This window comes from Terrapene carolina, unplaced genomic scaffold (assembly GCF_002925995.2).
Source record: "Terrapene carolina triunguis isolate 2854851 unplaced genomic scaffold, T_m_triunguis-2.0 Scaffold33911, whole genome shotgun sequence".
In the NCBI taxonomy this organism is placed as follows: Eukaryota; Metazoa; Chordata; order Testudines; family Emydidae; genus Terrapene; species Terrapene triunguis.
In genome coordinates, this window is record NW_020698262.1 from 12324081 (window position 1) to 12337135 (window position 13055).

The following is a 13055-nucleotide window of genomic DNA, read 5'->3' on the forward strand; positions in this document are numbered from 1 at the left end:
CTCCTCTTCACCCACCCCCAAGGCATGGCCTTGTCCTGCTGCTCTGCACCCCCCAGCTCCCAGGGGCTGAGCTTCCCTGGGGGGGTGTTCCAGTAATGCCCGCAGAGCTCTCCAGCTCCCTATGCTGGCCTGGCCAGCAGCTCTTTCTCCCCCACATCAATCCCCGTAGAGCCCATGAAGGCCTCTTCGCACGCCTCGGCACCCCAGGAGGATGTGTGACAGCAGCGTCCACGTACAGAATGGGGGTGGGGCTTATACAGCCCTGCAGTCCCCAGATCCTGCCAATCTCAACGCGAGACCTATGTCCAGGAGGAGCTCAACTCCTAGGGCCCTCCCCTCCTTCCGTGTGTCCCCCACCCCCAGGACCTCCACGGCTGGGCTCTTACCACTGGGGCACAGGCGAGTGGGTACCCCACAGAGGTAGCTGGCTCAGGGCTTTTTTTGCCCCATGCTGGGATGGGTCAGCGACAGCCCTGCATTCATTCACGTCGTCTCTCCTGTGTTTCCACTGTTGGCAGAGTCCGCCTGTGACGCTGATGCTGGGGGACGAGCGCTGCTGGCTGTCCAGGCTGCCCCTGGTGTCCGGAGAAGCCGACGCCAACTCGGTGATCTACAGGAAGGGTTGGTATTATACTCGCTGTGTAGAAAGCCACCTGGCCTCTTCTCGCACCTACCACATCCTGTCCGCTGGGGACCTTTCGCGTTTAAAGGGCCAGCGTCACCCTGAAAATCAGATTTATTCCCCCCACAAACACACTCCTTCGGGCCAGGCTCTTAAGCCTGGCAGAAAGTAATTGCAGCTACGGCTCATCACGTCCTGCCCGTCGCTTGGCTCAGGCAGGCAAATGAGCCCCCGTCAGTTTCACGCTCTGGTTCTGGTCAGTTTCACTGGCGGGTTCCCTGCTCCAGTCCACGCTCTGTGCCTGCAGGTTCCGGCTCGCTGCAGGAGAGCGTCAGGGGCAGAAAGCTGGCTGTGATCGGAACTATTGATCCGTGCTAACGCAGCCCGGCTCACTAGGCTGTGTCCCCAAAAGCCCAGCGTTGGCTGTGAGCGGCATCCAGCGTGGGCAGAGAGCACAGCTCCCTGTGCCTAGGACGTGGGTGTGTCGTGCCAGCCACATGGCCGCTGTCCTCTTTATAGAGCCAGGGAGCTCGCTGACAAGTGGGCTGAGCACGGCTGGGAGGGAAGGCTCCTGGGATGGGAGGGGACAGAGCTATTAGCTCCCATCTAGTCACCGTCCCATCTCTCCCCCCTGCCCTACCTCAGTCTCCCCCACCCTCTGTATTCTCCACTCCACAGCTAGAAGTCCTGGGGCAACTGTTCCCCGGCCTCTTGGCGGCCAGCAACTGTTCCCCTGGAGAGAGCCCTGCCTGGTGGCTCCCTGGCGTTAATGCCACCCCTGGTTTGCAGGCTCTAGCCCGGGCCATCAGGACATTAGAGGCTGGGCAGGGACAGGTCCAGGCTAAAGTGTGAATAGGCCACTAAAATCGGCTCAGCCTCCACACGTGCTGACACTGCCACCTCCAGGCAATTGTGGGTATTACGAGCTACTGTACAAAGGCAGCCGAAACCCTTGGCGTCTGTAAGCTCACCTCTCAATGCTCGGCAATTTGTCATGGGCGGACGGGATCAGAGGGTAGAACTGTTTTTTCCAGAGTCTGTGCTATATGCTGGGGAGGCAGCTGTTTTGCACCTTTAAAACAATCTGGCATGTCTCATTTGCATGTCGTTATCCAGAAGGCTTTGCAGCCCCCGGCTCCTGCTTCATGGGCTCGCTGGCATTGCAGCTGTGAGCGCACAGAGCCGGAGCAGCTTTGAGGGGTCCCCACTCTGTCGGACTCAGGCAGCCCCTGCAGTCACACTTGCTAAAAGAAGCTTGTTGGGGGCATCCATCCTCATGCTTCAGGGCATAAGTAGATCATCAGTTGGGGTCAGGAAGAAGTGTCCTCCCCTTGCATAGTGCTGCATGGTGAGGTGCTAATATGTGCTGGATTTACCCTTTCCTCTGGGGGATCCATTGTGTGCTACATTGGCCAGGCTTTCAAGGTCATTGCACCATTGATCTGTCCCTAGATGGAGAGGTTTTCTCTTTGCCCATCCCCTCCCGGCACTGAGGCAGAGGGCACTGGGGCGGGGAGATGATGCTCAGCGCTCCTGTAACCGAAGCTTTGCCTTCTAGGTGAATTGATCTGGTGCAAAACTACCCAGGCCATTGTGGAAAAGGAGCTGCTGAGTGCCTTCGTGATGGCCGAGCCGCAGGGCATCCCGAACCACACTGTGAAATCGGAGCCCGGGGACTCCACCTACCCAGCCATGCTGCATGCGGACATACAGCTTCTGCCCCAGCAGGCGGGCATGGCAGCCATCCTGGCCACAGCTGTCGTTAACAGTAAGTCAGCAGCGGCCACCGGGCAACCCTGCGGGAAACGATCCGGCCGTCCTCCGCCTGGCGCCCGGCAGACACCCGCCTGCATCACAGAATTCACCACCCCTGGAGAGGGGCTGTGGAGGGATCAGGCTGGACCCTGCCCTCCAGCAATCCAGGGCAACAGATCATCTCCCAGCTTCATGCCATGAGCAGGGGCTGCTCTGGGTGCTGTTCCTAGCTCTGCCCTGGGCGACGCTTCCCCTAACTGGGCCTCAGTTTCCCAATCTCTAAAACTGGGTGGCACCTAGCTCCCGGGTCGGGGGTTGAATAGGGTCTGGGCAGGGCTCTGAGGCGGAGGGAGGATAGAGAAGTGCTGCTCGTGTGAAGCAACATTTATTTAACCCTTTCCACTAACTCCCATCAGAAGGAGCGTGTCCCGGGGAGACGCTTGGCCGTTCCCGAGACAGGATGCTCCATGACCCTGCTGGGCCCACCCTGGCCAGGATCTGCCCTGGGCTTGAGGGAGGGAACTTGTGATCACCCCGTCCTGCTCCCCTTGTTTGTCTAACGCGGTTTCCCCTGGCAGAGGATGTCTTCCCCTGCAAGGACTGCGGCATCTGGTACCGGAGCGAGCGGAACCTGCAGGCCCACCTCATGTACTACTGCGCCAGCCGCCAGAACTCCAGCTCACCCTCGGTGGACGAGAAGCCCAAGGAGACCTACCCCAACGAGCGCGTCTGCCCCTTCCCGCAGTGCAAGAAGAGCTGCCCCAGCGCCAGCTCCCTGGAGATTCACATGCGCAGTCACAGCGGTAAGGGCGCCCCTGGGTGGCACAGGGCTCGAGGGTGTGTAGCTTCAATCCAGGCTGGGGGGCTGGCTGGCTCGAGGGCGGGGGGCTGTGATGCTAGGGAAAGACTTTAGCCTCCAGATCGTTGTGGGCAGGATCAAAGCGCAGGTCTGCGGGCCATGAATCCTCCTGTGCCGCCTCCTGCTTTGTTCCCTAGCAGGGAGAGAGAGAGACTCATGTCAACCCATCACAGCCTGTGCTGTCACACATCCTCACAGGCCTGTGGCTGGCGGTGGCTCTAGCCGTTCCCAGCCCTGGCTGGGCGTGAGGGGTGGGGGGAAGAGGTGCCATGCTGGCATTGCATGCCAAGCGTCCCAGAGCCTCGTGGAGCTGGGCGGAGACCGGTCATCCCCGGTCACAGAGGATTATGCTGAGATTTGGAAATTCTCTGCAAGCCAGAATTGTCCTTCTCCCCCCGGTGTTGTGACTGCAGCCTCTGGTCGGGGTGAGGCCAGCCGGCCCGTGACCCCTCCGCGCCCCCAGGCACAGCTTCCCTTGGCACATGGAGCCAAACGAGCAGCAAGCCCATCACATCCACCAGGGGCAGGGTGGGGCTGCCCCCCTGGGGAGCTGTCAATCATCTCTCTGGAGGTGCCCCACCACTGCACTGCCGTGTGTCCATCTTTAAGACTGGGACCTCCCAGTCGTGCCCCTCAAAGCCCGGAGACCCGCGTGCCCACAGGGCCCCCGCTCCCATTCTCTCTCTGGCCGAAGGGGGCTGCACTGCACTGGATTCTCGCTGCCGGGCATCCCGGGGGCCTGGGCGCGCAGGCTCTGATGGGGGCAGGGAGCGGCACCTGTTCTCACGCCCGTCCCTCTGCCTTTCAGGAGAGAGGCCGTTCGTGTGCCTGATCTGCCTCTCCGCCTTCACCACGAAAGCCAACTGTGAGCGTCACCTGAAGGTGCACACGGACACTCTGAACGGTGGGTCCCTCGGCTGGGCTCTGGGTCACCGGCTCGCCACGGCCCCCGCGGCACGCAGCAGGGAGCTGCACGCTGAGGCTCTGCTTCACGACGGGCTGGGGAGGGAGAAGGAGCTGGGGGAGCCCAGCTTGGTGGGATCAGGGTGTCTCCCGGTCAGACCGGGACTCTCCCCAGCTGGAAATACGAACAGTGCAATTCCCCTGCCCCGGAGCTCTCGCAGTGCCGAGTGCTAGGGGGAATGTCGCCACGCCTGGGAGCCTGGGTATGTGCTCAGGCGGCTGGCTTAGGCGGCTGTGCCTTCACTGCTCCTGGGACCTGAGCTAACTCACCCCAAGCTAGCAGGCGCACCGCCATCACGCCCCCTAGCTGCAGCACGGCCAGACCCCCGTGCGACCGCTGGGAAGCTCGCCGGCAGCGATCGCCTTCACAGCTCCTCCTCTCACTGTCGTCCTTCCTGTGACTGCAGGAGTCTGCCACAGCTGCGGCTTTGTCTCCACCACTCGGGACATCCTGTACAGCCACTTGGTAACCAGCCACATGATCTGCCAGCCAGGCTCCAAGGGCGAGGTGTACTCCCCTGGGCCGGGGCTGCCAGCTGCCAAGCCGCTGACGCCAGGTGAGTCCCCTCCAGCTGGGTCGCCCCTCTTGTGCCAGGCGCCTGGCATGGCGTGCCCAAGGGAGGCAGAGCTGGCCTTAGTCCGCCCAGAGGCATTGACGAGCGTCGTTGCCGATATTAAACTGCCTGGCCCATAGCCACTCTGTTCCCCCGCCCTGCCCTGACTCGTCTGCCTGTGTCACCTGTACCCAGAGCCACTGGAGCTTCTGGCTGTGGCTGGGGTTCCCAGGCTGCCATTGCCTCGTTTGCCCCGTGCCAGTGGGGACAAAGGGATCGAAATGATCTGTGATCACCCCAGATGGTGGGGGTTGTTTGTGTAGAACCCCTCTGAAATTGACACTGACGAGCGAAGCCAACGATCCGCACCGGGGGCCCTGGGAAATGGCCCCTGCCCTTCCCTAGAGATTCCCTACAGAGGCTTCCAGGGCCCAGGAGAGCTGGGCCTGGGGTCTCTGCTGCCGGGCTCGCAGGGCTCCAGTAACCTACTGCTGGCACCGGGGGCATTTGCCCCTACCCCGCCCCCACGTCCAGGGGAACTCTGGCGCCCTGGGGCAAAGTTGGCCTTGGGGCAGGGCAGACGTTTGCCATCCAGAGAGGCACATCCTGTAGGCCCCCTGCTTGTGCCCCTCGCCAGGCAGAGCTGTCCGCTCCAGGCCCCCGGCTCTGCACTCGCTCCAGATGGGATCCAGCAGGGTGGGAGGAAGGAGAATCTCCCGGCCGTAAGAAACGCTGCTGCGTGGGCGGGGCCTGTGGTTCCTGCCTGCTGAGGGGGCTTGGGTGGGGCACGGGGCCTGTTCTGCCTGGCCAGGCCTTGTGACCTGTGGAGACTGGGGTCACACACTGATCCCTCCCATTCCCTCCCCGCTGACAGGTCCGAGCCAGCCGAGCGGGACCCCCATCCTGAAGTGCAGCCTCTGCGGCTCCGTGGCCGACAGCCTGGCCAGCCTCCGGCAGCATGTGGTACTGCATGGCCCACTGCCCGCTGTCCTTGGAGGGGCAGAGCCCACACCGGCCCTGGCACAGCCGGAGTCCCCTGCCAGCACCCCAGCGGATGAGGTGGAGAACGGTGAGACCAGGCCCCCCCACGCAGAAGACTGCCCCTCAGCCTCGTCTTCCTCGGGTGAGGCGGCACCACCCCTCAGGATCAAGGAGGAGCCCAAGGACAGCCTCAGAGGGGAGGCTGAGGCGGCCAAAGGCATCTCCCCAGCAGAACCGGCTTCCAGCCCCACGTCGGAGCCGGAAGCCTCCTCTAGGGCCTCGTCCCCGCGCAGCCTGCACTTGGTGAAGGTGAAGTCGGAGATCGTCAGCCCCACGCCGGGGTCTAGCCCGGTGCCCAGCGAACCGGGGGTGGGCACAGCCGGCGGCACCATCTTCCTGCCCCAGTACATGTTCGGCCATGAGGCCACGGTCGTGCCCCAGGCCTCCGAGATCCTGGCCAAGATGTCCGAACTGGTGCACAGCCGGCTCAAGCAGGGCCACGGCACGGTGCCCCCGGCCCTCTACCCCAGCACCCCGGTGCCCAAGGGCGCCACCTGCTTCGAGTGCGAGATCACCTTCAATAACATCAACAACTACTACGTGCACAAGCGCCTGTACTGCTCCAGCCGCCACCTGGCCGAGGACAGCCCACCCGGCGCCCGCAAGGCCAAAGCCCCGCCCGCCCCCCCCAAGAGCCCGGCCACGCCCGGGGCTCTGCTCTCACCCCAGCCGCCCGCTGCCGTCGAAGGCCAGGGGCCGCCCTCACAGGAAGGGGAGGCTGAGAGGGACGCCAGCCCGCCTGCCCCTGCCGCGGAGGCCAAGCCGGAGATCAAGGTGGAGGAGGGCGGCGCCAAGGCAGGCTCTCCCGAGGCGGATGGGGCCGGCCGGGCCAGCGAGGACAGCCAGAGCCCCAGCAGCTCGGTGGACGACACGGACGACGACCCCAGCAAGACGGTGTGCGAGGCGTGCAACATCCGCTTCAGCCGCCACGAGACCTACATGGTGCACAAGCGCTTCTACTGCGCCTCGCGCCACGACCCGCCCCTGCGCCGGCCCAACGCCCCCAAGGTGCCCTTCCTGCACCAGCCCGTCCGCACTCGCAAGCGCCGCAAGCTCTACGAAATCCACACCACCGCCAGCCCTGCCCTGGGACCGGCCCACCACCTGGCAGAGCAGCTGGCAGGGGGCCTGGCCAGCGCCACGGACCCGCTGGCAGGGGGCACCCGGCCCGAGGTCCCTCCCATGCTGTCAGCTCTCATCTCTGTGGCCAAGGTCCACGGCGCTGCCCCCTCCCCCAGCTCCAGCCCCGATGCCGAAGGCCCCATTGACTTGAGCAAGAAGCCCCGGCTGCAGGGCGAGGTGCTGCCCACCTCACTGCTGCCCCTGGCGGACTACCACGAGTGCACAGCCTGCCGCATCAGCTTCAACAGCCTAGACAGCTACCTGGCCCACAAGAAGTACTACTGCCCCGCCGTGCCCCTCCAGGCCGGCACCCTGGAGCAGCTGCACAAGATAAAGGGGCCCGTGCCACCCCCCTCGAAAGCCCGGGGCAGTGGTGCCCCTGAGAACCCGGATGTGCCGGGCGAGGAGCCCGACGGGGTGCGGGTCAAGGTGGAGAAGGCGGTGCTGTCAGTGAGCCCCGGGGCCCTGGTGGCCAAACCCCTGGCCCTGCCAGCCACGTACCCCTGTGCCTCCGGCGTGGACTCCCTGCAGCGCTACGCCAGCGCCAAAGCCCTCCACCTCCCGGGGGCCAAGGTCCCGCTGGCCGTCTGCCCCTACTGCCCACTCAACGGGGCCGTCAAGGGAGACCTGATCGAGCACTTCCGTAACGCCCACGGGCTCTTCGGAGCCAAGCCGGGGGCAGGCCCTGGACTGCCAGAGGCCGTGCTCCAAGCTGCGGCCAGGACTCCGGAGAGCAGCCTGCCGCCCCTGCCCGCGGCCTCCCCAGCCCAGCCCCTCGCCAGGCTCCGTAAGGACAGCTTAAACGGCAAGGAGCCCGCCGCTCCCTCGGCCTCCAACGGCAGCCCCCTGCCCGCAGGCTCCCCCCGGCCCAGCCTGCCCGTGTCGCCCGCCGCCCCTTTGAACATATCACCGGTGCCCGAGGCTCTGAGAGAGCCTGGCCTCACGCCCGCCACCCCGCCCGGCTACACGGACAAGAGCGTGCAGACCGCGCCCAGCAAGGCCCTGCCCAGCCCCGTCCCCAACGGCAACCACAGATACTGTCGCCTCTGCAACATCAAGTTCAGCAGCCTGTCCACCTTCATCGCCCACAAGAAGTATTACTGCTCCTCCCACGCCGCCGAGCACGTCAAGTGAGCCCGGCCCCCACCCCAGCTCGGCGGCCCTCGCCCACCGCTCACGCCCCGCGGCCGCTGGCTCCGGCCCAGCGATGGATTCTAAAGCAGGACTCGCCCCAAGCCAGGGCCCTGCAGGAGGCTGGAATGGGGAGGCGGGAGGGGGGGGATGGCTCTTCTGAAAGTGTCCACTGAGGCCAAGAGAGGGACGCACCCAGCCTGCGCTGGACCCATGCCCGCGGCTACACGCGGCCCCCGTCTGTTACACAAGCTGGAGGGAGGGAATGTTCCCTGGGACCGTATTTTTGAGCTCCAGGTTGTATATGTCTAAAGGCAGCCCCCCCTCGCCCACCTTCTCCCCGACACACCCGCCCACAGCAGGGGTCTCGTTCTGACCCGGTGCTGGGTCTGCAGCGTGGGCTGCCTCCCTGCTCCCCAGCGCTGGTCGATGCGATTTTCTAGGGTTGGGGGCAATTTTGCAGAAATTTGATTCTCTCCTTCCCGCTCCCAGGCCTCGCTCCAGCCTCTCACAATCAGCATCCAACAGGCGGTTTGGCACTTTGGTTTGGAGATGGGGAAACTGAGGCACAGATTCTCTCCCCAGGTCATGCAGGAAGTTGGTAGACAGCCCAGCTCCCCTGACTCCCAGCTCTGCGCTGAGACCCCCTGGGCCAGCCTGGCTTGTAGACAGCCCAGGTCCCCTGACTCCCAGTCCTGCGCTGAGACCCCCTGGGCCAGGCCGGCTCGTAAACAGCCCAGGTCCCCTGACTCCCAGCCCTGCGCTGAGACCCCCTGGGCCAGGCCGGCTCGTAAACAGCCTGTTGGAATAGCAGGGAGGTGTTGGCAGCACAGGCCGAGAGGGTTTGAGCATAAAACCCTACGCCAGCTTGTGTCCCTTGGGCCCAGAAATCCTTTAGGGGAGCACCAGCCTCATTCTCCCCTTTGCCAATCCCTTGGCTGCTGGTTGAGAGCCTTGCGCTGGCACCTTTAGCACATCACTGGGCATCCTCGGGTGCCAACTTCTTCCACAGCCACCTGAATGCTCACCCAGTCCGTGTGCAGCCTCGGTACCCGGGCTGTGCCCCTGGGCGCGGGGGCAGTTCTAGGGCACGCCCCCTTTCACGGTGGAATCCTGCTGCCCATGGGGCCCCAGTGGAGTTGGTGGAAGCAGTGCCCGGGCAGCACGGAGCCCTAGGCTGGGGCTGGAGGTATTGATGGCTCTTGCTGGGGCGAGGGCAGGCTGGGGAGAGCGCTAGGTTGGTTTCTCAGAACTAGCAGGAGAGAACAGGAGTCTGGGCAGATATCCCCTCGGCCCCTCCCCACCTGTCTGCAGCCTCTCTCCCTTCTGTAAGGGGCTGCCCTGGCCAATGCCCCCTGCACAGCATGGCCATAGCAGTGGGGCCTGGATTCTCCTTTCTGGGGGCCGGGCAAGGGCATCCAAGACTGGCGGCTCACAGACCCCTCCCCCCGAGGCCCAGGCCCCATTCTTCTTTGGAGCCACCCTCTGGGTCTTTTCTCCAGAGCTCCCTGCGTCATGTGTGCCCCTCTCTCATCCCCCATTGAGCCTGAGCCCACGGGGACTGGAACAAGAAACAAGACAGCACTGAAGATGAGAATGAAGCCGACACATGTGTGTATAAGCGTGTACATAAATAAATATGTCTAATGAACCTGTGTCCCCGTGTGTGTCCAGAGGGGCTCGCACAGCATGCTCCTGGGCCGTGTGCATTGCCGGAATCCTTTGGTGCCTGATCCACAGCGATAGAGGTCTGGGCAGGGCCTGGCTCTTGTGTTTTTAGCTGGGGTAGCCCCGGGCGTGTTGGCCAAGTGGGCAGCTGTCACACGGGCCTGTAGAAGTGCCCCGGGTCGTCTCCATACCTGGAGCAAGGCTGCCCTCAAACCCAGACGGGGGCTGTCTGACATGCCTGCTCTTTGCATGGCTATAGGTGTGGAGCGTTGGTCACGTGACACTAACTCTTCAGCCATGTGACCTTAGGGTAAGAGGTGCTGGTTACCCCACAGCACTTGGCCCAAGACTCTACCAGGATGGAGGAGGGGGGAGCTTCAGAGCCCCACTGAGTGGCTGCAGCTGGGGAGGGAAGGGGCTGCAAGGGCAGAAAGCACCCGCATCTCCAGCCTTCCCACAGTTAAAGGAGGAGGCCAGATGGTTTAGATCCCTTCGAAAGGCATTTGATCACAGCTGCTGGGATCCTTCTGCCGGTTTAGCAGTAACAGGTAGAGCTGCTGGCAGGGGCAATTGTATGCACTGCCCTCTAGTGCTGGAACTCCAAAGGCACTGGATGAGGAAGGGCTGGGGAAACCAGACAGCGATACGGACCAGGGTAGCGTGGCTGGGCCAGGTGCTAAATGGGGAGGACCTTAGAATCCTCAAAATGTGCCGGCAGAGCCCCAAAGCCGCGCGGGCAAAGCCCCCTCTGAGTCCAGCTGGGATCTCCCCTCCTCCTCCAGCCGACTCTAGGGGTTATCAGCATCGCCAGCGAGAACGCACGTTTCTCATTTTTGCAGCTACAGCTCTTTTGGGCCCGGGATCCCTTTTGCAGCACTCTCCGCCATCAGGGCGGGTTTGATTGGGCGAGGGATTGCTCGGCTGGACGTCACCCCTTTCAAACCAGCTCGCGTCCCTGCACAGCCTGCCAGGACCGGGCCAGAAGCCGCCCTGGCTAGAACGCCCCTTCCACCAGCGGTCTCTGCTGTTCCCGTGGCCAGGGATGTGCCAGCTCGAGCCATCGTGCCCAGTAGCAGTTCAGGCTTCTGGCCACCGGGTGGCGGTGAAGTCATGCCAATGGGGGGCTTGGGGCATGCTGGCGTGTTGGTAGCTGGGGCGCGTTTTCTTATCCCACCCAGGCAGGCCCTGCAGGATGGTGCCCCTGGCGGGGCTCAGGCCCACTCTGGGAGGGCAGCATAAGTGGCCTTAGCTGTACCCCTGCGCTCTGCTGCAGCAGCCGGGGAAGGGACAACTGGCCACCCCCCCAGCCCATTGCCTCTTGAGATGCTGTCCCCCGCCAGGAGGTGGGGTCGGCCCTGGAGACCCTGGGCTGTCTCCAGGGTGCAGCTCGGCTGGAGGTGAGGTGGCTGAGAGAGAAACGGGCGGCTCTTCTAGCTGGTGAGGCTGCGGGGACGGGGATGCTGGGGAGGGACGGGGAATGGGCCGGTGCAAGGGCGCTGAACGGAGCCGATGGATGGAGACTGGGGTCGTGCAAACCTAGCACATCTGCTCAGCTCCAAAGCAGGGAGGACGATCCTGGCGCCTCAGCCTTAACCAACCTGCTCCCTGTGCTGAGGGGATTTGGTGCCATAGCTCAGGGGTTAGCGCAGTGGTCTCGGAACCCCGGGGGCGCAGGTTTGAATCCAGCTGGGGCTACTGTATCAGTGCAGCCCTCTGCCAGGGCTGTGAAGAGGTGACGCTTGCCCTGCAGCTGTAGTGAGGGCTGAGGGATGAGAGGGGCTCTCAAAGGGGGGATTGACCCCTCAGGGGTCACGGTGTTACGTGGGAGGTCGCACTCAGGGCCTGGCGGTGTGAAAGGGGTTGCCATTACAAAAAGTTGAACCACTGGATTAGCCCCAGGGTGCTGCAGATCTGGGACCGCTAGAGGGAGCCGTGGGCTGGGATCTCGGCGAGCAGGCACACAACTCAGGGCCAGTTTTCCAGCCGAGCTCTGCCTGGCAGGTGCTGAAGTGGGAGCTGCGCGCTCTTGACCATCTAACCCCAAGGATCCAGCCGCGTCCTCAGCCCACTGCGTGGGCCTGCTCACGAGGGCCATTGCAACAGGCCTCTGGAGAGCAGCTGTGACACACGGTGACTCACCACGGGGCTGATTAGCCAGCGCTCACTCACTCGCTCTCTGAATAGGCTCTTGTGGTAAAGAGCAGGGCACCGCCATGCACCTCCCTTCACACGCACACAGGCAAAGGGAGGGAGGGCTGCGTGGCAACGGCGGGGGGAGGGAGAGGAATTCTGCCCCCCTGCGGGGCAACTTGTGCAGGTGCTCTGGGTTTGTGCCCATCCGCCCCCGCGGGCTCCAGAGAGGGGTTTGCAGTTGGACGGTAATGGAGCACTAATCAAGGAGTGGGTCAGAGGCAGGGGAGATAAGAGGGGCTCAGCCCCACAGGGAGGTGCAAAGGTCCATGGCATGATCCCGTGTCTGTCCTTCCCTGCTCTGGGGCAGCCCACCGCCACAGCCTGCCCCAGGCGTGCTGTACGTGAACGGCACCTGGTTAGGGGCTCTCACAGGGCGTGCTACCCCTTTAAGGGGGCGGGGGGCTTAGCCTCACCTGTACCAGGTTTAGCCACAGCCCCAGGTGGAGGGAATGAGTACCAGGGTCATGGCTGAGGGCACAGGAGATCAGGAGCCAGGCCTGTTGGCAGCCAGGGGGAGGGCGACTAGATGTGGGCACGGGGGCTCTGTTAAAGAGTGGGGGACCAGCCAGGAAACAGCCAGCGGCATGGCCAGGCCACAGAACGAGCCCCTAGGAAGGAAAACCAGAGCTGGTTGGGTCACGGGCCAGCCGGTCCCAGGGCTAGACACAGGTAGGAGAAGATGGGTGCAGGTTCCCCCACAGCTGCGCCCTTGTGAGGTGGGGCAGCCACCCCGTCACTGCGGAAGAGCCTGGTTGAGGCCTAGAAGGGCTGAAAGCCAAGCCCAGGAGAAGGGGTGAAGAGGCCATTAAATGAGGACAGCCAGCGGGGGGAGGGCTGTGCCCAGTGAGAGCCGGGGAGAAGACCGGCCTTTCGGACTCAGTACTACGGTGACCAGACAGCAAATGTGAAAAATGGGGACGGGGGAGGGGGGATTTGGGCCTATTTAAGAAAAAGACCCAAAAATCAGGACTGTCCCTATAAAATTGGGACATTGGTCACCCTACTCAGTACTAGTGCCAAGACCTTTGCCGAAAGGCTCCGTGCCTTAACAATGCTGAGAGCTGGAGGGCCACGGTGGGAGGGGAGCCAGTGAATTGACTGGGGGGAAACTGAGGCTGCAGATGGGCCCAAAACCAGACCAGGACAC

The 13055-nt window shown here is 63.6% G+C and overlaps 1 protein-coding gene across 1 annotated transcript; it reads left to right on the forward strand.

Moving 5' to 3' along the window:
* Window positions 1–377: 377 nt before the first annotated feature.
* Window positions 378–8669, forward strand: LOC113409623 (zinc finger protein ZFPM1-like). Its single transcript, XM_026663756.2, has 8 exons — window positions 378–420; window positions 519–621; window positions 2181–2390; window positions 2956–3180; window positions 4045–4140; window positions 4607–4756; window positions 5628–6925; window positions 6968–8669. Exons 2-8 carry the CDS (start codon window positions 537–539, stop codon window positions 8048–8050), a joined length of 3147 nt encoding a protein of 1048 aa, XP_026519541.1. The 5' UTR covers window positions 378–420; window positions 519–536; the 3' UTR covers window positions 8051–8669.
* The last annotated feature ends 4386 nt before the right edge of the window (window positions 8670–13055 follow it).

Bases quoted from the DNA above. Each gene is read 5' to 3' on its own strand.
- LOC113409623 (XM_026663756.2), top strand. From the start codon at position 537: ATGCTGGGGGACGAGCGCTGCTGGCTGTCCAGGCTGCCCCTGGTGTCC. The intron at 2,391-2,955 runs GTAAGTCAGCAG...TTCCCCTGGCAG, and splicing joins GGCCACAGCTGTCGTTAACA to AGGATGTCTTCCCCTGCAAG. The intron at 3,181-4,044 runs GTAAGGGCGCCC...TCTGCCTTTCAG, and splicing joins TCACATGCGCAGTCACAGCG to GAGAGAGGCCGTTCGTGTGC.